At 43.9% G+C, this 26,367-nt stretch overlaps 1 protein-coding gene across 1 annotated transcript in view; it reads right to left on the reverse strand.

Moving 5' to 3' along the window:
- Positions 1–7,246: 7,246 nt before the first annotated feature.
- CLVS2 (clavesin 2) overlaps positions 7,247–26,367 on the reverse strand; it is a 294,165-nt gene continuing 275,044 nt past the window's right edge. Inside the window, exon 5 of the mRNA XM_078648939.1 lies at positions 7,247–10,526. Coding sequence (XP_078505065.1) covers positions 10,439–10,526 — 88 coding nt within the window. The 3' untranslated portion in view covers positions 7,247–10,438. The remainder of the gene's footprint in view (positions 10,527–26,367) is intronic.

The following is a 26,367-nucleotide window of genomic DNA, read 5'->3' on the forward strand; positions in this document are numbered from 1 at the left end:
CCCCTGCCTACACCAGCCAGATCTACGTTTTCACATTTTCACTCAGTCTCTGCTGAACTGATTAGTAAACAGGTTGTTACCATCAAGTCAGGCTCTCCCCTAGACCCGTGTCCACCTTCCATAATCAAACTTCTCTCCGAGGTCATTACCCCCTGACTCACTGACATTTATAATTCCATGTTTCTCACAGGCGACTATCCTGAAATATGGAAAAAAAACAGTTATTAAACCTTTGCTAAAGAAACCATCCCTTGACCCCTTAGAATCAGCTAACTACAGACCTATAGCTTGCCTTCCCTTTCCTGCTAAGATATTTGAATCTCTCATGAATCACCAGCTTTCTGAATACATCAATCAACACCAACTTTTAGACGACACCCAGTTTGGATTTAGGCAGGGTCACGGTACGGAAACTGCACTGATAAAAGCGTCTGACGAGATCAGGGCAATCTTAGATCAAGGAGGGGTGGCGGTCCTCATACTATTAGATCTCTCCGCAACCTTTGACACGGTTGATCACTCCACCTTGATCAACCGTGTCTCAACCTTGGGGGTTAATCACCTAGCTAAGGACCTTCTTGCTTCTTTCCTGGCTAACCGCACCCAATCTGTGAAACTGGGCACTTTCTACTCGTCCATCTTCACTTTGCCGTGCGGAGTGCCCCAGGGATCATCGCTAAGTCCAACACTATTTAACATCTATGTGTCGGACTTGGCGAGGGTCATTAAAGCACATGGGCTGAGTTTAACCACCTATGCAGACGATACCCAGTTGGTGCTGGCCATGCATAAGGATGGGGCAGCGGTTGCCTCTAGATTCCAGGAGGGCATGCAAGCCATAAGCTTCTGGATGTCGAGGAACTGCTTAAAATTAAACTCGGACAAGACCGAGGTTATGACCTTTGGCAACCTTTCCCCTGGATGGTCCGCCATCTGGTGGCCAAACGAAATTGGCCCCCTCCAAAACCGGTTGCCAAGGTCAGAAACCTCGGGGTCATGTTTGATGACAAACTTTCATTCCACCACCACGCGAACACAGTGGTTTCTTCCTCCTTTTATATGCTAAAAAAAATCAAGAAGCTGCTCCCATATTTACCGGCATCTGTAGGAAAAACCCTTATAACTACCCTAATCTTTTCCAAGTTGGATTACTGCAACGCCCTTTTTTTGAATGCTCAAGAACAGGTCCTAAATAAACTCATATCTATCCAAAATGTGGCAGCCAGAGTTTTACTTGCCATCCCCAAATATAACTCTATCACTGCGGCCATACGTCAACTTCATTGGTTGCGTGTTAGAAGCCGCATAAAATTCAAAGCACTTTGTATAGCTTACAAAGCGATTCACAACTCAGGACCACGGTTCCTTAGGAATGCTTTTTTGATTTATACCCCCAACAGATCCCTCCGCTCATCATCTACTTGTCTTTTACCAGTCCCACGCACCAGAACCTCTTCTTGGGGAGACAGACGCTTCCTAGTGGCCCCCTCTAGGCTCTGGAACATCCTCCCTCTGTCCATTAAATATAGCCCCACCCTTGCCATTTTCCGAAAACAACTGAAAACTTGGCTTTTAACCAATGATCTCCTTCAGCTTCTGCCTGTCCTATGCATTTAAAAAGTTGGATATTTACTTTATAGTTTTTCATGTCCAGGTAATAAACAAGTCTTTAATTCAGTTTCACTACTGTAAGACTATCTCTCTCATAAGTTAACATCGGAATTACCTTGTTACATTTTATCAATGCAACTAGCAGCCCGTCCCGACGTTGTCCGGGTATGAATTGCTGCCGGCCAGTAGTATATTGTTTTGTAGGATTTCGTTTTGATAGCATTTCTTATCTGTGACAGGCCTGTGAAACGCTCCGATTCACAGTGCACTGCTGATGCACTTAAGAGTGCGCGTTCAGTAGAGTGTGAACTCGAGTTTCCCTACTTTATTTTTCCTTCCAATATTATATAGCGCGAACTCGACAACATGGCATGAGCACAATTTACATTACAGAAGAACGCATTCATTTGTGGTAGGCACGGGGAGACAAAGCGATTTGCCTGGAATCACAGGATGTTGAGCTGATGCCGAGATTCGAAAGTAGCTCCCCAGCTCTAAAGTTCGCAATTCTAGAACTTGTGACGGGAGGTGTGTCTAAAAGTGTATGTCGGTGCTGGCCATCAATGAGAGAGACCTGTGCATTTTTCAAATCGGTGGTGAAAAAATATGAGTATTTTGCTGGAGATGTGGCCCACCGTGCCACCAATGTACTTACCGGGAGAGGGTAAACACCCATTATTCCGCAACTTTCTTTCCGCATACCATCACTCTGCATACTTTCATTACGAAAGTACCATGACTCCGCAATGCCATTATAACGCATGGCATTACATTTTATATGCTTTTACCACGCATACATTTACAACAAAATTCGTTGTAAATGCATGAATGGTAAAAGCATGTTGTTTTTTATGTTTGGATAAGGTAAGTATGGGTATAGGGGTATATGTTTTGGGGTACTGAGGTATATGTTTTGGGGTGTTTGGGTATTTTAAGGGTTCAGATATAGTTTTGGGTTATGGGGTACAGGGGTAGTTTTAGTGTTTAGGGATAAGAATGGGTTTTGGGGTACAGGGGTATTTTTAGGGTTCAGGGCTAGGTTTGGGTTTTGGGGTACAGGGGTATTTTTAGGGTTCAGGGGTAGGTTTGGGTTTTGGGGTACAGGGGTATTTTAAGGGTTCAGGGCTAGGTTTGGGTTTTGGGGTACAGGGGTATTTTTAGGGTTCAGGGCTAGGTTTGGGTTTTGGGGTACAGGGGTATTTTAGGGTTATGGGGTAGGTTTGGGTTTTGGGGTACAGGGTTATTTTTATGGTTCAGGGCTAGGTTTGGGTTTTGGGGTCCAGGGGTATTTTTAGGGTTTAGGGGTAGGTTTGGGTTCTGGGGTACAGGGGTATTTTAAGGGTTCAGGGCTAGGTTTGGGTTTTGGGGTACAGGGGTATTTTAGGGTTCAGGGGTAGGTTTGGGTTTTGGGGTACAGGGGTATTTTTAGGGTTCAGGGCTAGGTTTGGGTTTTGGGGTACAGGGGTATTTTTAGGGTTCAGGGCTAGGTTTGGGTTTTGGGGTACAGGGGTATTTTTAGGGTTTAGTGATAGGTTTGGGTTTTGGGGTACAGGGTATATTTATAGGGTTAAGATGAGTTAGTGTTTAAGGGTGTTGGGGTATTTTAAGGAGTAAGGGTAGGTTATGATTATGGGGTGCGGGGGTATTTAAAGGGAGCAAGGTGGACACCCGGAGCTGGAATGTACAGAACCTGGGAAGAAAAAACAATGAACTATTGGGCACAACGATCGCTTTTTTTTCGTAATCCCGCACCCGGCACACGCCCACGCCCCCAGCACACGCCCACAGCACACGATATGAGACATGGCATGAAGGGCGGAATGTACCACACGCCCCCAGCGTTTGTCACGCCCCCAGCACACGCCCACAGCACAACGCAGACACGCCCACAAGGGACTACTTTGCTGGCACGGTTCTTTTACCTTTTAACTGCATATGGTGGGCGTCTGCATAGCCTATGTCCTTCTGCTGCAACTGCCCTTTCCAACGCTGTATTGGGTGTTGTGATTGGTGCTGTGGTTCCTGAGATTACCCGCCTCAAAGGTTTGGGCTCTCTCTTTATTATATTAGTATAGATTTCCATTTGGGAAAAGAAAAATACTTTGAGTTTGGTGTTTCTGGTCTCACCATTTAATATCACAACTCATGGTAAAGTCAGATTTTTCAAAATCTAATTCTGAAAATACCACTTTTAGATTATTGGTTTTGTCTTTCTTTAACCATTCTGTGCCTTCTGTCTGTCTCTAAGTACACATTTGGGGTGGTGAACAGCTGGGCCTTGCGAATTCCCTCTAGGTAGCCACACACACAATGGGAGCTTAGATGTGACTTCTTGGGCCTTAATGGGCCATTAACTGGTTAGATGCGGGGTGGGAAAGCTAAACACAACTTTACTTGCACCTAAAAAAGCTGTGCCCTGCCTCTAAATATTAAGCCTCACTGTCCTGTATTACCACTCCAGCAAGCTTAGAGCCAGTCCAGGGGAGAAAGGGATTCCCTGTACTTCAAAGCCACAGTCTAGAAGCTTCTCCCCCCTTCCAGAACCAAGTGTAAATACTGAGCATCAAACACCACCACTTTAGCACACTTCTGGACCTGTGGATACTCTGCCAGGAAGAAAGTCTGCTGTCCTGCTGAAAGAACTGACACTTTGCTTTGCTGACCTATGCCAACTGCCCTCTTGCCTGGGAGTGAGAAGGACTGGACCTGCATCACTACAACCAAGAACCCAGAGTGGCTTGAAGGGCCAGCTGACTGACGTCCTGTTTTCTGAGGTCTCATTGACAAAAAAAGACTTCCAACCAATCTGCTCCTGCACCTGAACACTGCATAATGTGAGACTGCCCTGCCAAATGGTACCACCCCAGTCCTGGACCTATGGAAGTGGATCTAAGGTGCTCTGCCCTTTGTGATTCTCATCGGTACCGCCACAAAGCCTCGTAAAGCAACGTCACAGAAACCACGCACCAGAATTTAAGGTACTGTGTGCAGTGGGTCCCTGTAGCTGCCCAACACTCCAATGCTCTCGGCCTGAACTTGTTACTTTGTCCCAGTTCGGCGCGACCAGATAATCGCACTTGACGCTTTGAGTTTTTTTGCTCTATTTTCACCTACATCTTTAAAATTGCATATCTCATGATCTACTTATTGATTTTTTGTCATTTTGGACTTGTTTTATTTTTTAAACTACGTTCTATTTTTCGAACCAGTTGTTGTACCTTTTGTGTGGTGTTTTCCCAGTTTTACTGTTTGAAGTTTTGCACAAATACTTTTCCCATTGCCTCTTATGTTATGCCTGACTGCTCTCTGCCAAGCTACCAGAGGGTGAGCACAGGTTAATTTAGGTTGTGTATCTGACTTACCCTGACTAGGGGGCCTATTATGATTGCGGATTTCCCGCATCCTCCGGGCCGGCGGAAGCCACCGCCGGCCCGGAGGATGCGGGAAAACCGCCGCGGAGCCTAGAAAGACCCACCGCCATATTAGGATGACTGGTGGGTCTTGCATTCAGTCCGCAGCTTTTCCGCCGCGGTCGCCTTCCGACAGCGGCGGAAAAGCTTTAACATGGCTGGCGGTGTCTATCAGACACCGCCAGCCATATTATGATAGTGTAAAATGTATGCTTTTCCGCCGTGGAAAAGCATACAGACCTTCACTTCGGGAGCCCGTTGCGGGCCCCCTGGGTGAAGAGGGGGTGGGGGGTGCACATGGGGGGTACCTATGGTACCCCCCTGCATTTGCGTGAACAAAGCAGCAGGCACCGTGCGGTGCCTGCCGCTTTGTGCACGCAAATGCGGTGCATGCATTTTTAACATTGCGGTGGGTGCAGCTTGAAACGGCACCCGCCACAATGTTAAATATAGAGGATGTGACCGCCACCCTGGCGGTCACATCCTAATCTGCACGGAGGGAACGCAGCAGCCCATGCGGACGTTCCCTCTTACTCTGGGGTCGCGGACAGACTCAAGTCCGTCCGCGATCCTAATCGACCCCTAGGTTTGGGGTCCCTATTTGTACAGGGTGCATGCATCTGCCAACTAGAATCCCAATTTCTAACACTGTTGTTAATGCATTGGTTTCTTATGGCTATAAAATTGTCCAACAAAACATTAAAAACTATCCATTAAGTAAAATTGAGGCCTTCTGTATTTATTCGGACTTCAGGGTTTTTTCTTGTCGGAGGGACGCACATGTGCATACCAGCACAAGCTTGCAACTTTTTGACAGATCCACATCCATCTAAAAAGAATTGCAGGTGGTAATGCCATAAAAAGCTGGGAAAAAACCCATTTCCAGTGGTTTGCAGTTGGTGTGGTTTGGGCAGTGAAGGCAAGTTACGCACCCAGTTTCTCTGGTTCCCCTGCAGATATTTGTGTTGAATTTTGCTTTGCGGATGAGTTAAAATAAATGCTGTATTTTGCCTTATTTACTTTTCAATAAATTGTATTACCTAACCCTAGTCTTTAGGTTTCGGTAATGAGTCATAAAAAAAGAACCATACTTTAGAGCATATTGTGGTTGTTCTCCATTCATCGCCCATGTATAAGTAACATAATATATATTCCGGGAGAAGACTAAACGCTGATACATTTTGCATCACAAAATTCTGCTTTTTGTAACAATGCTGCACTTGACGTGCTGCTAGGACACTGACATTGGCCAATGAAACTACTGCTACAGAATTATCGATCTATGGGGCATATTAGCAAGAACCTCGTTAAAATTATCGCTGTTTTAGCGGCAGGAAACTTCCGCTATAACGGCGATAATGGGCTTGCTAATATGCGTTATCGAATTCTAATAGAAGCCCAGGTTAGATGTCTTGCACATCTAACCTGGGCTTCTATTGGAATTCTATAACGCATATTAGCAAGCCCATTATCGCCGTTTTAGCGGCAGTTTCCTGCCGCTAAAACGGCGATAATTTTAACGAGGTTCTTGCTAATATGCCCCTAGGTTTCCCCTCACCAAAGTTATGGCTTCACCTTTTCTGTGTTGATTTGAACCTGGCTGCCATCTCAAGTTCAAAGTTCATGCCCCACCTTTTTTTGCCACCACCTACTTTCTTCATGATGTCGTGGCTTCATGCTTCAGACTTCTACAGAGACGATTACTGCACTTCACTTTGCAGCTGCGTGGACCACATTAACTATGTTAAATGAGTATTTTGATTATTTTACCACTGTTAGCTGTTTTGAAGTCCCTCCATGGGCCATACAACTACATTCAGCATGCTCTTCCCGATGCTGCTATGCACTTGGTTGAGCTTGACAAAACCTCATAAACAAATGAATACAAAACAAATAAATATAATCTCTGGGGTTGAGATCCAATATTGCTAGGAATTTCATTTATTGCATAATCTGAAACAGGAGAATTGTTCTGCTTCAAACCTGTTCGTTATCTTCAAATGTTAAAATACCTTTTTTCTTTTAGGAAACATCACTCCCTCTAATCTCGTCCTTTTGTACATTTCACAAGCGTCTTTTCCTGTTTTTTTCTTCCTTATAAACATTATTATTCTATTAAGTGTTAGGAATGATAGTTAATTTAGCCATGACGTTCGAATTTAAAGAAACCAACACAAAACACAAGAACAATAAAACAATAACAAACCGTTCGTGAAGGCAAGGAGTATGTATAGTGTACTTTTTTATTTTTTGCCAACCCAACGCAACGTACATCTTCTTTTCTTTGAAAAAAAAGTGTATATTTCTGGGGAAGCCGTTTGAACAAATAGATACATCCCTGAAAGGACAAAGAAGTCTGACATGCCTTCTTGAAAAGAAAACCTAAAAATACCTTGCTGGATGTTCTTGTGATGGAGAAAAATAATTGCTCTGTAAATAATGCTATGCAGTGACTACAATACTAACAATGTAATTTCTCTCACAATCATAGAAAAAGTTAGTGTATAATAAATATTTTTCTTCAAACATCTTCTTTAATCTACTAGCTTCATCTGCGAGTTTTTCTCAAAACAAGTTGTTAAGGAGTCAGTGATTTACAAACGAAATAAATGTAGTGGCACACAATGGGTAATCTGATTGGCTCTAATAAACATTTTCACTGATATATTCATTCATGTTTACAAATAGCAGCAGAAACTTCACAAGTAATAGCAGAAAAGGGTCTTAGGCTCACCTCATCCATCACTTCTTTGCTGTACCCATAATAATGATGCATACATAATATATACATAAATAAATTAATAAATACATAAATAAATAAATACGCTGATACATATTTTCAAAGTAATGAAAGCAATAATTCCGGTAGGCTTTTGGTAGACGCGGACTGAGGGAATTTTCTTCAATGAAGCAAGTAAAAAAATATTCAAGATGGAGGACTGTTGCAGCTCAAACGGATTTCGGTGATAACTGCCAAGTCAATTTTTGTCAGAATCACTCATAGCGTCACCAGATAGCTAATGCAAGGTCTTCTTAATAAATGTAGCATTTTTTAATTATATAACAGAAACAATAAATGACAGCCTTGAGAACACTGATTTTACAAGGTGCATAGCAGCAATCTACAAAGTGGTGTGATACTAGTGCCTAGAGTATGAGCAAGCACTTCAGTGTGTGACTCTTCACAAAGTGATCCAACACACAACATTATTGTACACAGTACAACACACGCAAATGTGGTCAATCCACAAAGAAGGAGCATAGATTTTCTCCACTTGGGGCACTGTAGAACACACACCTACATAGAGAAACAGAATACTGTCATAATTTCTTTTTTTACAAGAGTTCCCTTAAAGTGGGGGTGATGTGTACACACAGACTCAAAAGTTGCTTATATCTTAAAAGGATTCTAGAAAAACGTTTGGGTTAAAGTTGTTCAGGAGGCACCCTCCATTTAATTTTGCCACAGAAATTAGTTTGCACCTTTCCCAATTAATGTATGATTTTTTTTGCCTCTGGCACCACATGCACACTGAAGTATTATGCCTACAAGGACCTTATATTGATTTATATTTTATGTGTGAAACAAATATGAGCTGAAAAGTTAAACATATCTCAAATGGATTCCATAAGCAATGACCTGTGACACATAACGAGGGTGGAGTTTGCTGTATTGCAAGCAAGATAATGGGCCGCGGGACCCTAGTTAAAAGACATTACACATTGAGGGGGCAGTGGGTACTTAACACCTGTTTGCATTGGTGCCAGTGTATCTGCTGCCAATTACTCATTTACATTTGAAGAACTGAATTGATGATTTCTGTTTCGAAGATAATAAAGCCCAGTGAAAATCCATGCTAGTTGGTGAACTGATATCGAATTGCTTTTGGTATGGCACTGGTTGTATTATCTCAGTTGCTTCTCTGTATGTCACACTCTTCTCAATCAAAAATTTAAAAAACTAGCATCCCAAATTGAACTAGAAAAAATTGGCACAATATAGGTATAATCCTATGACCTTTGTTTTATTTTCTATTCAGCATCGCGCATCCCTATTGTCAAAACAGAGTTGTTTCAAAATATATGTTTTCGCAAGCCTTCTTACGTGCTGTGAAAAAATTCCTTCTATGATAATCATGCTACCAGTGGACATTATCTCCCGCTCGAGACATCTGAAATGTGGAATAGCCAGCGTTAACAAAAATACCACTCACGTTTTTTACAGGTTTGTCACAGCATCAGTATTACACCGTAGAGGCACGCAAGTGGTAAAAATATGTCAAATAATTTCGAGTTTTCTCCCTTAGGGTCACTTACTTGAATCTACAGCCAGTCTGTTTGACCAAGATGTTTAAACTCTCTTCCGAACCTTTCCCTCTGAACTATCACATAATCTACACCCTCAACTGTTGTGTTAGAGTATTATAAGAGCAGGACAGAGAAGGAAAAGCGGTCGACAAGTTGCCTGTTACATGACGTGCATTAAAAGGACAGGGGGGCATGTTACCAACAAGTAGCGATAATTATCGCTAAATAGGCTTAGCGACGATTTTTTATCGCTGCCTATCGCTGGATATGTTAGCGGAGAAAACATGGTATTAGCAACGTTTTTCTCCATTGTGCTAAAATATCCAGCGATAGCGGGAAATGCGGGAATATTGCTCAGAATACAGCGATATTCAAGCATTAGCGACGAAATTCTCTTAGCCATGTTATCCAACTCCCATTGGATAACATGGCTAAGAACTGGTCTGGGCAGGTGTTAGTATTTGGAGATATTCGCGCTTAGCGCGAATATTTCCATCGCTACGCCTGCCTTGCTAATAGGTGATAGCGACGTTAGCGACTGCTTTCAGTCGCTAACTGGTTGGGTACGCCCGCTTTGCATGTCATTAGCGATAAACATCGCTGACATGCAAAGCGGGCCCCAAACCGTTTGCTATCGCCTAAAAGTTGTCGCTAAGATCAGTTAGCGACAGCTTGCTAATAGGGCGATAGAATTATCGCCGCTTAGAGGCCAAAAACGGCCGCTAAAGCGGCAATAATTGCCTATCGCCCTGCTTGATAATATGCCCCCATAATGTCCTTAACTTCCTTATGACATTGTATGCCACAAATATATCTTTTGAAGGTATATTTTAATACTGTTTTGCTACCATCACTCACAAATCCAAAGTGGAGGGTTACATCATATTTACAAACTAGTTGGCACTTACAGAAAAAACAGAACGCTCCCAGCTCAGGGCATCCATATTGCAGGCGGGTCAAAAAACCTGCTGCCTCAATACATTATGCAACATTAACATGGATAATTATATGTCCAGCTGGTACATTGTCTGTAATGGTTTGCGTGTTGCTGAAAGGCAGTACATGCCACTCCAATGTATATTCACTGCTGACATGCTGCTTCGAAGCTGCTAATCAAGTGAAAGCAGGGGCTGCATGTTTTCCTCCTCGTTCTTATCTGCGCGCTTTAGTACCCCGGGATCCACCACTGACTGAGACCTGGAAAAGAACAAAAGGCACATTTTATTCAGCTCCTGCAAGAAACGCACAAGACACAATGACGCAGATGCTATTGTAATTCAAATCAAACCTACTTTATTTCCAAGAAATACATTCTTGCAGAAATATTGCACATTACCCAATTCATATGTAAACAATCCCGAATGTCATAAAATTAATAGTGCCAGCACACATTTAGATCAATTTAACTAACACATGACTTCATCTAATAGCCGCATAAATACTTAAAATTTCCGAGGCTAAAAGACAGCAGGTGGTCCATAAGTCTCGCATATATTAAGAACACATTAAAAAGACAAAAGATGCCGAATTAACCATTACCTGGCAGCTTATTTTGTTCAGAAACAACATTGTAAAGTGCAGTGTGCATAGCAGCTTATCACAATCACATGGGCTCTCTTAATCAATCTTGTTAATAGGTCACAATTCCCATCTTATGCAAGGCCTTGCCAAATCTTTCTTTGGATGCGTACAGGACTCGGGTCTTCGAAACAGTCCCGCACATATTAAAACATTCTAAAAGCAAGATGCAACACATTGCTTGCCAGGTCAAAACACCAGTCTGCCAGCTAAAGCGCATGCTGACCTTGATCTTAAAATACTAAGAGGAAGAAGGGCTAACCTGGGATGTTATATTTTTTGCAGATTGTAATTGTAAATGGTATTTACATATCACTTACTACCCCTGAAAAGGCATAGAAGAGCTTTGGGTTGGATTTGAAAGAAGTAGGAAAGAAGTGAAAGTTTGAGAAGGATGTTTGGTGGTTCACAGCAGTCAGAAAGGTTTGGGAAGAGTCAGAGTGAAAAGGGATAGGGCAAACGTTGAAAAGAGGATTTTCTTTTTATAGAAGGACACTGAAATTATCTTACACATGTACATATCCAAATGTCACTTTGTACTGTTTTACTAGCTGGTAAAAACCCCTTTATACAAAAACCCACATGTAGATAGAAGCAGCAATATTTATGCTGCATCTGCTTTGTTATCTAATCACAAGAGGCAGGTGGAAAGACTGATCCATTCAGTTTCCTGTGTAAATATGCTAATCAAATGGAGAAGGATCACTTGTCCTGCACAACCTTTAGTATGCAGGAGGAATGTGGGGTGTCCCAAGTAAAAGACCCTCATGCACGTGATGGGTATGGTGGTAAACTGAGCGGTATATCTTGGTTTTCCGCTTTTTGAATCACGTGTGTGCATAATCATCAGGTCAGTCAGGTTATGCAGCCTCCACCAGGAGGTTCTTACCCAAGGTTGGTACAGTAGTGAGCCAGTGACGGAGGGAAGGAGGGAAAGGAATTAAAAGTCCCGAAAAGTCAGATAATGATTTTATTCGTTCTGTATTTGGGACTGGTAAACTCTGTAATAGTGCATCTTGTGGAACTTGTTATGAGTAGTAGATGTACTTAGAGTATTAAGGTCATAAAAGGTGAGCTAAAAGATGGTCGACATGTTTCTGCCTCAATTGCCTTGATTAGGACTTACGGGCATTCATCAGGACCCATAGGTGAATAAGGTGAGGAAAATATAAATATACAAAAGTGCTCTTGAAAATGGTGATAAGAAATAGGGATTTTTTAAACCTGTTTCTCTGTTAAGGAGGTCACAGTGTACCTCACGCGCTTTTCTAACGCGCTCCAGACGGGTAGCGGAGCTTCAGGCAGACTGTTGCGTCTTGCGCTGGTGACCTCTTTGCGCACTCTCCTCTCGCTGACCCGGAAAGCATCTGCTTTGTGCCCATTCCACAAAGAGAGTACTCTGCTGAAGTCCCTATCTTTCATGATAGAAGAGTTAAGGATCAGAACAGTTTTATGCTGCTCAAGAGGCAGGTAATAAAGGGGTTCATCATTGGGCTTTTGTGCATTCAATTTGTGAGGTCAACAAAGAGGAAAATTGCATGCTTCCTTCTCCGCTGCACTTTACAATGGTTGGTAGCGGTAAATATTACACAACATTCCCCCATCACCAAGCAGAACCAATCAATGGCTTTCACTCACAATTCAAACTAAAAATGAAAACAATAGGCTGCAGTCTTTCAGACGGTTGTATGAGACTTACACAGGTGAAATAACATTGATCTACGACTATATCGCATCCCCTACAAAGTCAAGGTGAGTATATTACTGTAGGGGGCATCACATGTCACATTGAGCCATCTGAATGCAGTTAAAGAAGATTTATTTCCATGAATCTCCAGAGCAGCTTGTCTCAACATAATAATTACTATTACTTTTACCTTCACATCATCTATAAAACCATATTACCTACTTACCAATATTTCCCTTGCAATGCAAATGTTAGGTCGTCGTAGCAGTATTATTGTAATGTGAAATAATACTTGCGATAGCATAGCAGTACACTCTTTTGGACACACACCGGTGCAATGAGGATTAGACACAGTTTTCTTTGGGTCATAATTCCAGGCATGGAAGGATGTTGGTAGCTGGTCACAGCTTATACATTTCTTCTAAAATATTGTGACGGATGTCCACAACAGGTCTGGCTGTGCACTTGTTTTCCTTTGTGTGAGAAAAGGAGAAAATTGTGCATTCTATTTTCACACGGAGCGCTTGCATGTGCTGCGTAATGTGTGATGTGCACTTGAGGTATCTTATCTGTACATGTTGTGCACTGGCAGACGTATGGGGAGGATAAGGAGCAAACCCAGACATATTTGTGGTAAATCACTTATTGCGATATAGATTAGGAAGATAGGGATGCACTTATTTCGGGTACGTCTTCCTGTGTGGTAGGTTGAACTAGGACAGGTCAGGCACAGGAGAAAGCACAGGGCAAACACTGCTCTCGTGACACTGTTCGCATGGGATTTCTTTGTAGAGCGCAACATGATATAAAATGTAACCGTTTTTGAATTCCCTGTTCACTCCCAAACCTCCATCTTATCATAGATATCAGCTGTTTATTATTATTACCCAATTATATGGTTCTTACTTTATCGACCTGGGAATGATGACAGTGTGAGTGATCATGCTGGGATTGTAACCTGCGACCAACAGTTTAATAGTGGATCCTGAAGTGGCCGCATGAGTCCGGCCAGCCAACAGACAAGCACAGTATGACTATATTCATTAACTTCCAGAGTACAGCTGAAGACTAGAGTAGAAATGGAAACCAAAACATTTAAGAGGAGGGGTAGTTTATGGTTTGACACTAATAGAGAGACTGGATGTGCCGATGTTAAACACATCCATCTTTCCTTCAAATGGTGCTGTGAGCAAATGCATAACTATAAGGATCAAGTTGATTACTCATTTATGAAGAGTGAATGGACACATCTGTTTTTATCAAGTCCAGCCTTCTCACAAATCATAAATGCTACATATGAAGACAACGCTTGCATATTGGTTCCCTTTGGTTGGGAGGGTGCTCTATGAAATGTGCATAACTCAGGCTTTTAACAAGAATCTGTGACTCATACCATAAAATCCTCATTATGAGTGGCCGTTTAATTCCAATAGGACTACTAACAGCAGCTATCTGCCCACCAGAATTATCAGTTTTTTTGTTTCACCCTGAAAGTAGCTGAAAACTTTGGAGATAAAACAGGACCAAAATGCGGAATTAGCAGGGAAATTGGATCCATAATTACTGATTCCTTGGCAATTTTTCATTTCTCCGTGGCCCCCCAATGTCCAGCTCATAACCGGCCAGATTATCCCCTGCCCATTTCCCGGACAACTCAAGGTGCGGGCCTAAGTGTCTTGTGTTCCTAGCTTAGAAACTCTTCTTCAATTCTTCTAAGTAGTCCATCAAGTGCCCTTAAGAATTGTTTAACAATGTCTGTTCTAAGGCTATCAAACGCACGATTGAATTTAACAGGGGAGATCTGGTGAGAATGCTAGCCGGCATGAGAAACAAGTTCCAAATATATGCTATAGCAAGATAGAAATGGCCCAAAAAATCTATTTTGTTACAAATACACAAACACTCAAGAAAAACCCTAAAAGTATCTAGACATTTAGGGGGAAAGTGTCTTTCCCCAGGTATGATCTAAAAGGGATTTTCATTTAAGTGTGGCAAATGTTTGGTCCATTGAACGATGGAATTATGGACTTATAGGCCCAATTTAGAGTTACCCCATCACAAACGTCTAAGATATCCTGGACGCCTTGTTATAAGTGCCATAGAAAAGAATGCACTTTTAATAAGCCAGACAGGATATCCATTAATTTAGTGATTGAATAACTCATCTGCCAAACTCCAAACCAACCCCCTAGACTTTCTAATGGAGTAGAATTCTTTCAGCAAGGAGCGTAAAACACTTTGTGAGCGATACAGGGTTGATTTCCTTAGTTAAGTCAAGTGTGTGAAAATAGTGAGAAAACCTTGAGCTGAAAAAGATCCTTCAGTTGGAGTTGAGGCTTCCAGAGGCTGAAGACAGATTCAGGATCTGGGGCTATATGCAACCCTATCTCCCAGTTAGCTGATATGAATGTGTGAAAAAAGATACATTGATTTTCTGTGGAAAATCTGCTACTTGCCCTCGATAGCTTGGTTCAAGCAACAAGGATAGTCTCAGAGAAAATATATATGGCATGTGTGTAACATCTAGAGAAACAACAATATATTTACACATTTACATAGGTCAAAACAAGTTAGTAAAAAATACATAAATCGAATTAGCAAATGACACAGAAAAAAAGCAAATCAGATGTAGAGAGTAAAAGGTGTAATGACAACCAACACTAACCAATAGAAAATCATGAAAAAGAAAATAAAAAAATTTGGAAAAATGACAGTGTCAAAGATTCATATTATTGGCCCCTAGGAACCTTTAATATCTGACTCATGAGCGAATGTAGTTGAACAGAAGTTGTTGGTTGACCCTGCTGAAAGCTTTTACCTTAAGACTTAGAAACCTTTTTGAGGTGGACATTTTCTGTGGGGAAAACCTGAAAGAAGTTGCCCGCTTGTGCTTCAGAACTTGGATACATCGAGCAAGAGTCCCTCTAAAGGTCCAAATGTGTCACCAAAAAGCTCTGAGCTAGAAAGACAACAAAGATGAAGTCTTTGAGGCTGTTTCTTTTCCTGGGAAGTTACACACGGTGCCCTTGGTGATCTGGGTATTTAAAAACAAAAAAAAACAAAAAACAAAAACTAAGGTGTAGCATTTTTCATAAATTCTGGTAGAACTCTTGCCTTGAAGAAAAAACTTCAGGACGGGATCTCTACTTTGTGCAGCTCTGCATGGTACTTATGGACATACGTCCGCTTCATCAGAATGATGTTTAAGCAAAAAACAGTGCAATGCATCTGGCTTTCATGGACCTTAGTAGCACATTTAATCATGTGATCAGGTCCAAGCTCTATGGCCTTTTAACCAATGTGGGATTGGGTCCTCCTTTAGCGGATTTTCTTCAGGCCCTGAATAGAGACTGCTTCTGTCAGATTTAGGGAACAATCAGGATGTACTAACCCCTTCAAAATGGCTTGAGACATATGCCAGAGTTGTGTTCTAGCCCTATTTTATTCTTGTTGTATATTAACAATCTTACCCCCTTCTTGATTTCATATGGCCAGGACATTCCGCGGGTTAAATGTATATGTCTGCTTTGTTATGCTCAGATGATGCAGTACCCATGTCTCACACTTATACCAGATTGAAATGCCTAAATGATGCCTTTGTACTCTTTATAGAGAATATACACTATGGCGAAATCTGACAAAAAGTTTTATTATGGCCTGTGGTCCTAAGAAGAAGAAGTCAAGATGTATCTTAGTCAAGGGAAAGATAGATTATTAGGAATGTCTGACACTATTCACACTTCAGTGTGACATTCAACACAACTAGTTCATTGACCCCCTGCATTTCATCTTGGAAGCAATTCTTCTACGCATCAGTGGTACTCTTCAATAACTTTACTTTCCATATTGACAGTAAGCCCATTGCACCTTTTCTAGAAATTTGTAAAATGAAATGCATTCTTATCTTAACAATGAATGCTGGTGTTTGGGTGATATAGATGGGGTGGTAGCCTTCAAGGGGGGGTACACTTAGTCAATTCTGTCGACACCTTCTTGCCCTTCCCCTGAGTAGCCCACACTACTTTGTATATGAAGAGCTGCTACTTGGCTTTGTTGAGGATTAGATTAAACTTGTTCCTTTGTTACTATGGATATAGATCTGGACTAATTAACATCCATTCTTAAAACAGATCAATAATCCAAGATTGTGTTTTCTGTGACCAAAGACTTAACATCTCTTGGTTTCGCTATATCAAATCTGTAACAAAGAAGCCTGGCAGATCATCCTTACAAACTTTACCTTTTTCAATGGTAGCCAGAGACAAGTGTTGTAGTATATATGGACCTAAGGTGGTCGAATAGAGAAGGGTTGTCTGACAGAATATCGATGAAACAAATATAGTGTGGACAAAATATTGTGTCAAAAATATTGAGGACCAAAATATCGAGAAGGTAAGAGCAATGAGTTAACCATGGATAGTATAGACTTACTATTCTTAACTCCACATCTATGTACCTTGATGATATATATACATATCTATATATATATATATATATATATATATTCACTGAAAAAACCATAGGTTATAGACCATATATAGTTAGGAATTAGCATTTAAAAAAACCTTATTTTACTCACACAAAACCATTGAAATTCCATATATAGTTAGTTGCACTAACTATATATCGCGCACCCGCAATCCACTGCTGATCATGTCACATATTACATCATTCATGACATGGTCAGTGACATCACTGATGACATCACTGATGACATCTCAAATGACATCACTGATGAAATCACTGATGACATCTCATTTGACATCATTTCTATTAGGAGTACTCTCTCTTTGCAGATAGTGAAAGGTAGTTAACGCAGGCCTTTGCCCCCGTTGTAATCCGTCGTGCCTGCTTCTCTCTCCATTTGATTGATTGTTATCCAAGTATTTACTGTTTTAGAATTAGTTCTCTTTGGTTCATTCTCTATTTACAAACAAACACAGAGTCGCAATACTCTGTTTAGTCTTTGCAGATAACGAAAAATCGTGTAAAAAAAAAGAAAAGGAATCGAGCAAAATCAGTAGGCCACTAATGGGATCTCTTTTTGACCTCGCTAAAATAGAAACATTAGGAACAACCCCTCATGACAAATACAAAACTAGTGAGATGAACTGAACTCCACACAATGATGGCTGCAAAACAGCTCGGCTCCGCCACCCACCCCGCCCAAAATAACGATAAAGAGCGGCTGCCATGATTGGTTGCAGAATGGCCACAACGGAGCTACGAAATGGTGGTGCTCTCATGCTAACCCCAGCTTCAGTCTGAAACATCCAGAAACACTGTAGACTACCAATTCGATCAGTTCCGGTAGCGCCCCAATGTAACCCGGTAGAGAAGAACTAGCCCTCCCGACATAGGTGGCCGGCTCCCGGGGTCAAGCGGAACTTTTTGCCTTTTGGTGACTCTTCCATTCTTGACCTTGTCCCACAATCCGTTTGACCTAAAGACACGCTGTAGTGGGGCGCCCCTTTACCGTTTCAGTTGCCATTCCGCCCGCTTTTCCTACACTGTGCCTTTTCCGCTATTCAGCTGTTTACCGCCCGCTCTTGCGACTACAGCGTCTCGCTCACCATGTAGTTGAGTTGCTCCCGCTCTTGCGGTGCAGCGATAGGCGGCTGCCACAGGACTCTCAAAATGGCGGCCGGCTCTTCAGATTTGGGCGTGGTCCACTAAAATGGCCCTGCGACACCTTGGAACTCGGACGCTTGTCTGCTAGGGCTTGGGCTCCATTCTCGAAAGCGTCCCCTCAGCCTTGAAGATTCTACAAAAGTCTTGGGGGCCCCCGACTCCCGCAGGCTTCTGGTGGGGAGCGGCTGCCATAATTGCTCGTGGAATGGCCACGACGGAGCTACGAGATGGTGGTGCTCTCATGCTGACGCCAGCTTCAGTCTGAAACATCCAGAAACACTGTAGACTACCAATTCGATCAGTTCCGGTAGCGCCCCAACGTGACCCGGTAGAGAAGAACTTGCCCTCCCCTCTTTGACTGATGGTTCTTGTTGCCTGTCCCTTCTGTTGTCATTTAACAGAACTATTTAGCCTGCTGAAAGGGGTTGTGTTTCGACCGCTGGTTGGTGGAGACATTTTGACTATATTCTGGACCTGCGTTGTCGCGTAATGCGTCATATGACGCGCCGCGTTAGCGCATCCGGAAGTCATCCGGGGCGCGCAGCGCGTAACGTAAGCATAACAAGTCATGTGACTTGTTAATAAAACTTTTCATTGGTTCATTTTACTTTTCTTATTCTAATGATGAAAGCCTTGGTCATATCACCTAAAAATTACGCTTTTAATTACTTCCGAACATTATTTTTTCTTAAATATATGTTATAATGTTCCAGGCTAATGTACTTTCCCGGAAATTTTACAACTGTCCTGCAAGTAAAATATATTCTTTTTTCGAGAAAAAGAGCGTTTCTTCGTCCCATGACGGAGCCGTTGAGCAAAAGAGGGTCGACCTGCTGTCTTAGTCGCCGATACGCCTGAATATGAGATTCTTATCGATCACTTTATGTTGCAGGAATAGAAAACACAACAGCCCTTGACCATTTATCTTTACTGCGTTCCTTCGTATTATACCTTTTACCCTTCATGTAATTGGTCTGCTTTATTTCACTTGCCTTTTAATGATTCTAAAACAGTGACTATTATTAAAAACTTTACCAATGTATATACTACTACCATGTTTTCTTTTAAAAACCTTTATTGTGAAAATTTCATTATACAAATACGAGCCTATAACCACGTGGGCCTGCCACGGAGCAAACTGTAATCGTATATGATGAATAGACATTTACACTGTAGAGGAATGTAACGGGCGGGCCATTAGGTTGCAAGAACTAAGGTGTCTAACAGTTACGGAATCGGTGGACGTACATTTTATAATTAAAATACGACAGGGCCAGTTACAATAAAATTATCTAGATATACATTTGCGGGCAAGTACCATGGGTGACGTTAATTCGAACTTTCAACAGTACAGTAATCAATAAAACATCAGAACTTAATATCAATAGGGATGTCGAAATATTCAATCAATTCTCGTCCCCGCCCGCCATGTGCTTCAAAACTGCATACGTATCTCGTGATTTCAAGGTTCTGCAACCAGTACACAACAAGGAGTTACGAGTCCCATTTATTCCGGCGCCATTTTGGGCGAGGACGGGCAGGTCCAGGATATAGTCAAAATGTCTCTACCAACCATCGACTATGATGATGTTCATATGCTGTATTTATTAGAGTAACAGTCATCTGTCCACATGAAATTAATTTACCACAATCTAAACATGTCATTTTAATCTTTCCAAAGTTCTTCTAAATATTTGGGACCGTTTCCCTTGCCTCTGAAGCTCTCAGTGCCACTTCTTTGATGAATGTACTAGCAGGTCAGGGGTTCTCCTCCAAATCTCTCTTTTATGCAGCACTATAATTAATTGGTGCCACCTCTCCATATGACGATGCATGGTATCGTTACCACAACTATATTTTTTTTCGGTTCCTCTGGAGAGTTCATCGTGGCAGATGAAGCGTGTAACGTACCGGGCATTTACCTTTTTTTGCATGTACAGGAAAGGAAAAAAAAATCGAGCGTCCAAGTTCTAAGGTGTCCCAGGGCCATTTTAGTGGACCAGGCCCAAATCCAAAGAACAGGCCGCCATTTTGAGAGTCCTCTTGCAGCCGCCTGTCGCTGTAGCATCAAGAGCAGCCGAAACTCAGCTGAATGGCAACTGAAACGGTAAATGGGCGCCCCACTACATTTCAGCATTGTAGGATGACCACACCAGTACAGCAACTTGCTAGACATCACCTCGGTGCCATCCGGATCTCGGCGCCCCACTGCAGATGAAGTGCCTCTCAACTATGAAACCACCACGGTGACATCCGGATCTTGGCGCGTTGTGCTGCCTTCGGTCCGCTACTGACGCCATCTCACAGGCTAATGGGGTGACCCACGCCGAGTTTCAGCATTGTAGGATGACCACACCAACTTGCTAGACATCACCTCGGTGCCATCCGAATCTTGGCATCTCAACGCCTAGTGGTATCTTCCATACAGAAAATATTGTTACGCTGCCTTTGGCCCCATTCGCACATCAGTCCGCAACTTAGACATCACCTCGGTGCCATCCGGATCTTGGCATCTCAGCGCCTTGTGGTGTCAGTCAGAAAATATTGTTGCGCTGCCTTTGGCCCCATTCGCACATCAGTCCGCTACTGACACCATCTCACAGGCCAATAGGGCGCCCCACGCCGACTTTTACCATTGTACGATGGCCACACCAGTGGCACAACTTGCTAGACATCACCTCGGTGCCATCCGAATCTTGGCATCTCAACGCCTAGTGGTATCTTCCATACAGAAAATCTTGTTACGCTACCTTTGGCCCCATTCGCACATCGGTCCGCAACTTAGACATCTCCTCGGTGCCATCCGGATCTTGGCATCTCAGCGCCTTGTGGTGTCTTCTACTCCGAAAATATTGTAGAAAATATTGTTGCGCTGCCTTTGGCCCCATTCACACATCAGTCCGCTACTGACACCATCTCACAGGCCAACAGGGCGCCCCACGCCGACTTTTACCATTGTACGATGGCCACACCAGTGCCACAACTTGCTAGACACCACCTCGGTGCCATCCGGATCTTGGCATCTCAGCGCCTTGTGGTGTCTTCAAATCAGAAAATATTGTTGCGCTGCCTTTGGCCCCATTCGCACATCGGTCCGCTACTGACGCCATCTCACAGGCCAACGGGGCGCCCCACGCCGACTTTCAACATTGTAGGTTGGCCACAGAAGTGCGACAACTTACTAGACACCACCTCGGTGCCATCCGGATCTTGGTGCGTTGTGCTGCCTTCGGCCTATTCGCACATCGGTCCGCTACTGACGCAAACTCACAGGCCAACGGGGCGCCCCACGCCGACTTTCAGCATCGTAGGATGGCCACACCAGTGCGGCAACTTGCTACACACCACCTCGGTGCCATCCGGATCTTGGAATCTCAGCGCCTAGTGGTGTCTTCTATTCCGAAAATATTGTTGCGCTGCCTTCGGCCCCATTCACACATCGGTCCGCTACTGACGCCATCTCACAGTCCAACGGGGCGCCCCACGCCGACTTTCAGCATTGTAGGATGGCCACACCAGTGCGGCAACTTACTAGACACCACCTCGGTGCCATCCGGATCTTGGCGCGTTGTGCTGCCTTCGGCCTATTCGCACATCGGTCCGATACTGACGCAAACTCACAGGCCAACGGGGCGCCCCACACCGACTTTCAGCATTGTTGGATGGCCACACCAGTGCGGCAACTTACTAGACACCACCTCGGTGCCATCCGGATCTTGGCGCGTTGTGCTGCCTTCGGCCTATTCGCACATCGGTCCGCTACTGACGCAAACTCACAGGCCAACGGGGCGCCCCACGCCGACTTTCAGCATTGTAGGATGGCCACACCAGTGCTGCAACTTGCTGGACACCACCTCGGTGCCATCCGGATCTTGGCGCGTTGTGTTGCCTTCGGCCTATTCGCACATCGGTCCGCTACTGACGCCGCCTCACGTGCCAACGGGGCGCCCCACGCCGACTTTCAGCATTGTAGGATGGCCACACCAGTGCTGCAACTTGCTGGACACCACCTCGGTGCCATCCGGATCTTGGCGCGTTGTGTTGCCTTCGGCCTATTCGCACATCGGTCCGCTACTGACGCCGCCTCACGTGCCAACGTATTTTCTCCGCATTTTACACCCTATGCCGCATAACAGGTCATGTGACTTGTTTATAAAACTTTTCATTGGTTCATTTTACTTTTGGTTTCCTAATGATGGAAGGCTTGATCATGTGACCTAAAAACAACACTTTTCATTGGATGAAAACTTTTTTTTTTTCCCAAACGATGAAAGCCCCACCTTGTTTCTGGATGTTTCAGACTGAAGCTGGCGTCAGCATGAGAGCACCACCATCTCGTAGCTCAGTCGTGGTCATTCCGCGAGCAATCATGGCAGCCGCTCCCCACCAGAAGCCTGCAGGAGTCGGAGCCCCCAAAACTTTTGATGAATTCTCAAGGCGGAGGGGACGCTTTCGAGAATGGGGTCCAAGACCTAGCAGACAAGCGTCCGATTTCCAAGGTGTCCCAGGGCCATTTCAGTGGACCAGGCCCAAAAAGGAAACAGCCTGCCGCCATTTTGAGAGTCCTGTGACAGCCGCCTATCGCTGCACCGCAAGAGTGGGCGCAACTCAGCTGAATTGCGGCTTTTGACACAGTGGACCAAAAACGGACGGAATGGCAACTGAAACGGTAAAGGGGCGCCCCACTACAACAGATGACACTCCACCTGGAGAGGCCCGTTCACGCCGCCTCCCCCGGGGCGCCCCACGCCGTTATTCGGAGCAGCATTGTAGGATACCAAAACCAGTGCGGCAACTTACTGGACATCACCTTGGTGCCATCGTTCTGCTGCCTTGGAACTATTCGCGCAACAGTTTGCTACTGATGACCCACCCCCCGCGACGCCCCATGCCGTTATTTGCTGGGTGGCAACTTACTAGACATCACTTTCGTGTCATCTAGATTTCAGCGCGTTCTGCTGCCTTGGAACTATTCGCACAACAGTTTGCTACTGATGACCCACCCCCCGCGACGCCCCACGCCGGAAATCTGGACGTTGTGCTGCGTTGGGACTATTCGCACAGCCGACCGCTACTTTGTTGTTTTTCCCTAAAAATGTTTATATGTTATTACTATTTTTGTTTTCTTGTATATATTTATAAATTATTAAAGTTTTATAATCTTACTACTTTGTCGGAGTGCTATATATTTTTAATGTGACACATAATTGTAAAAACTTTGATGTTCAAAGAGTCATCCCTGGAATCTTCCGCTTCAGGCTCGGTCCCCTCCCCAATCACAATACAGGATGGTTTTCAGATAATAGCAACGCTTCTGCTGTGACGGATCTCATCGAGTGTGGGCCTTGATCTACTATAACTCCTTTGAAGAGGGGTGATTCTTTACAGCTGTGGCCATAAACTACATCTGCAGGGCTAGCTGATACCCTAGGACCAGCCTGGACAATCGGACACAGAGGAAAAGGAGTGTCAGAGGGTGCGGTAGTGAATAGGGCGAAAGGGAGGTGTCGGGCGGGCACAGGGTGTGATTCTCAGGGAAGAGCAGCGCAGATGGGGGGAGGTTTATTACCCATGCATAAGACAGAGAGCGGGGGGACCACTGCCTGGGGGAGATGCTTGCGAGGGTGGGGAGCCATGCTAAGGATCGACAGCGTGCACAGAGTGGGTCTGGTCAAGGCATCTAAAATGGCTGCCGTGCACGACAAAAGTGTGGCATTTGAAAAAAGACAAGATGGCGCAGACAATGTTTTTCAACACTTCCTGATTTCCTTCGAATCGAACGTTAACAGACGTTGGGGCATATTACCAAAGTTAAGCGATATTTATCCATAACGATGCTTAGCAACGATTTTTTTACCGTCAGAAATTATCGCAGATAAACCTTGCTATTATCAAGGTTTATCAGAAATACGATAAAAAACGACCGCAATGCATTAATATCGCTGAAAACTCAGCGATATTCATGCATTACCGAGCTAATGCTCTTAGCCATGTTATCCACCTCCCATTGGATAACATGGCTAAGAACTGCTCAGGGCAGGTGGTAGCTTTTGGAGATATTCGCGCTTATCTCGAATATTTCCAAAAGTTGATAATAGGAGATAGCGATGTTAGCGACTGTTTCCAGTCGCTAACATCTTGGCATGCCCACTTTGCATGTCATTAGTGATAAATATCACTCACATGCAAAGTGGGGCCCAAGATGGTCGCTATATTCTACTAGCCGTCGCTAACTGGTGTTAGCAACAGCTAGGTAATACACATATAATTTTATCTCCGCGAAGCGGAGCGCTGTTACAGATATATGTCTTGTTTCTGAACGTTAATTTCTCAAAATGCACTGAAGCACATATATTGAGACCTAGCAAAGGCACATCGGGCTACCAGTCCCTACAATTTTGCCAAGTTTCGTGCAAATCCATTCAGCTGTTCGATCCTACCGAGAGACAAGATGGCGGCCGCTACGGACTGTTTGGAATGTTTACAGACACCAGAGAGCCAATCAGCTTCGCTTCGCAAAGCTCCGTAACGCGAAAAGTACGCGAAGCGGTGCGCTGTTAGAGATATATATCTTTTTTTGAACGTTAATTTCTCAAAATCCACTGGAGCACATATATTGAGATCTACCAAAGGCACATCGGGCTACCAGTCCCTACAATTTTGCCAAGTTTCGTGCAAATCCATTCAGCTGTTCGATTATTATTATTTTTATTTTTTTTTGCCCCGCGGGGCCCTTTTAAAACCTCCACATCAAACCTAGGGGGTGAGCGACAATGTACTATGCCCCCTTATGGTCATTTGCCCCTTCGCTTTGGCCTCCTCTTGTCTCTCGATCCTACCGAGAGACAAGATGGCGGCCGCTACGGACTGTTTGGAATGTTGACAGACGCCGGAGAACCAATCAGCTTCGCTTCACAAAGCTCCGTTGCGCGTAAAGTACGCGTCCTGGGACGCTGCCAGGTCCGCTGTTACAGATATATATCTTTTTTTAAACGTTAATTTCTCAAAATCCACTGGAGCACATATATTGAGACCTTGATAATAGGAGATAGCGATGTTAGCGACTGTTTCCAGTCGCTAACATCTTGGCATGCCCACTTTGCATGTCATTAGTGATAAATATCACTCACATGCAAAGTGGGGCCCAAGATGGTCGCTATATTCTACTAGCCGTCGCTAACTGGTGTTAGCAACAGCTAGGTAATACACATATAATTTTATCTCCGCGAAGCGGAGCGCTGTTACAGATATATATCTTGTTTCTGAACGTTAATTTCTCAAAATGCACTGAAGCACATATATTGAGACCTAGCAAAGGCACATCGGGCTACCAGTCCCTACAATTTTGCCAAGTTTCGTGCAAATCCATTCAGCTGTTCGATCCTACCGAGAGACAAGATGGCGGCCGCTACGGACTGTTTGGAATGTTTACAGACACCGGAGAGCCAATCAGCTTCGCTTCGCAAAGCTCCGTAACGCGAAAAGTACGCGAAGCGGTGCGCTGTTACAGATATATATCTTTTTTTGAACGTTAATTTCTCAAAATCCACTGGAGCACATATATTGAGATCTACCAAAGGCACATCGGGCTACCAGTCCCTACAATTTTGCCAAGTTTCGTGCAAATCCATTCAGCTGTTCGATTATTATTATTTTTATTTTTTTTTGCCCCGCGGGGCCCTTTTAAAACCTCCACATCAAACCTAGGGGGTGAGCGACAATGTACTATGCCCCCTTATGGTCATTTGCCCCTTCGCTTTGGCCTCCTCTTGTCTCTCGATCCTACCGAGAGACAAGATGGCGGCCGCTACGGACTGTTTGGAATGTTGACAGACGCCGGAGAACCAATCAGCTTCGCTTCACAAAGCTCCGTTGCGCGTAAAGTACGCGTCCTGGGACGCTGCCAGGTCCGCTGTTACAGATATATATCTTTTTTTAAACGTTAATTTCTCAAAATCCACTGGAGCACATATATTGAGACCTACAAAAGGCACATCGGGCTACCAGTCCCTACAATTTTGCCAAGTTTCGTGCAAATCCATTCAGCCGTTCGGGCTAAAAGTGAGGCCAACCGCCCTATGGAAAACTCAATGCTAAAAACACGTTTTGGGACCCCCCTTTTTTCTCGGCCCCCCCTTGACG

Source organism: Lissotriton helveticus, chromosome 6 (genome assembly GCF_964261635.1).
Source record: "Lissotriton helveticus chromosome 6, aLisHel1.1, whole genome shotgun sequence".
NCBI classification, from domain to species: domain Eukaryota; kingdom Metazoa; phylum Chordata; class Amphibia; order Caudata; family Salamandridae; genus Lissotriton; species Lissotriton helveticus.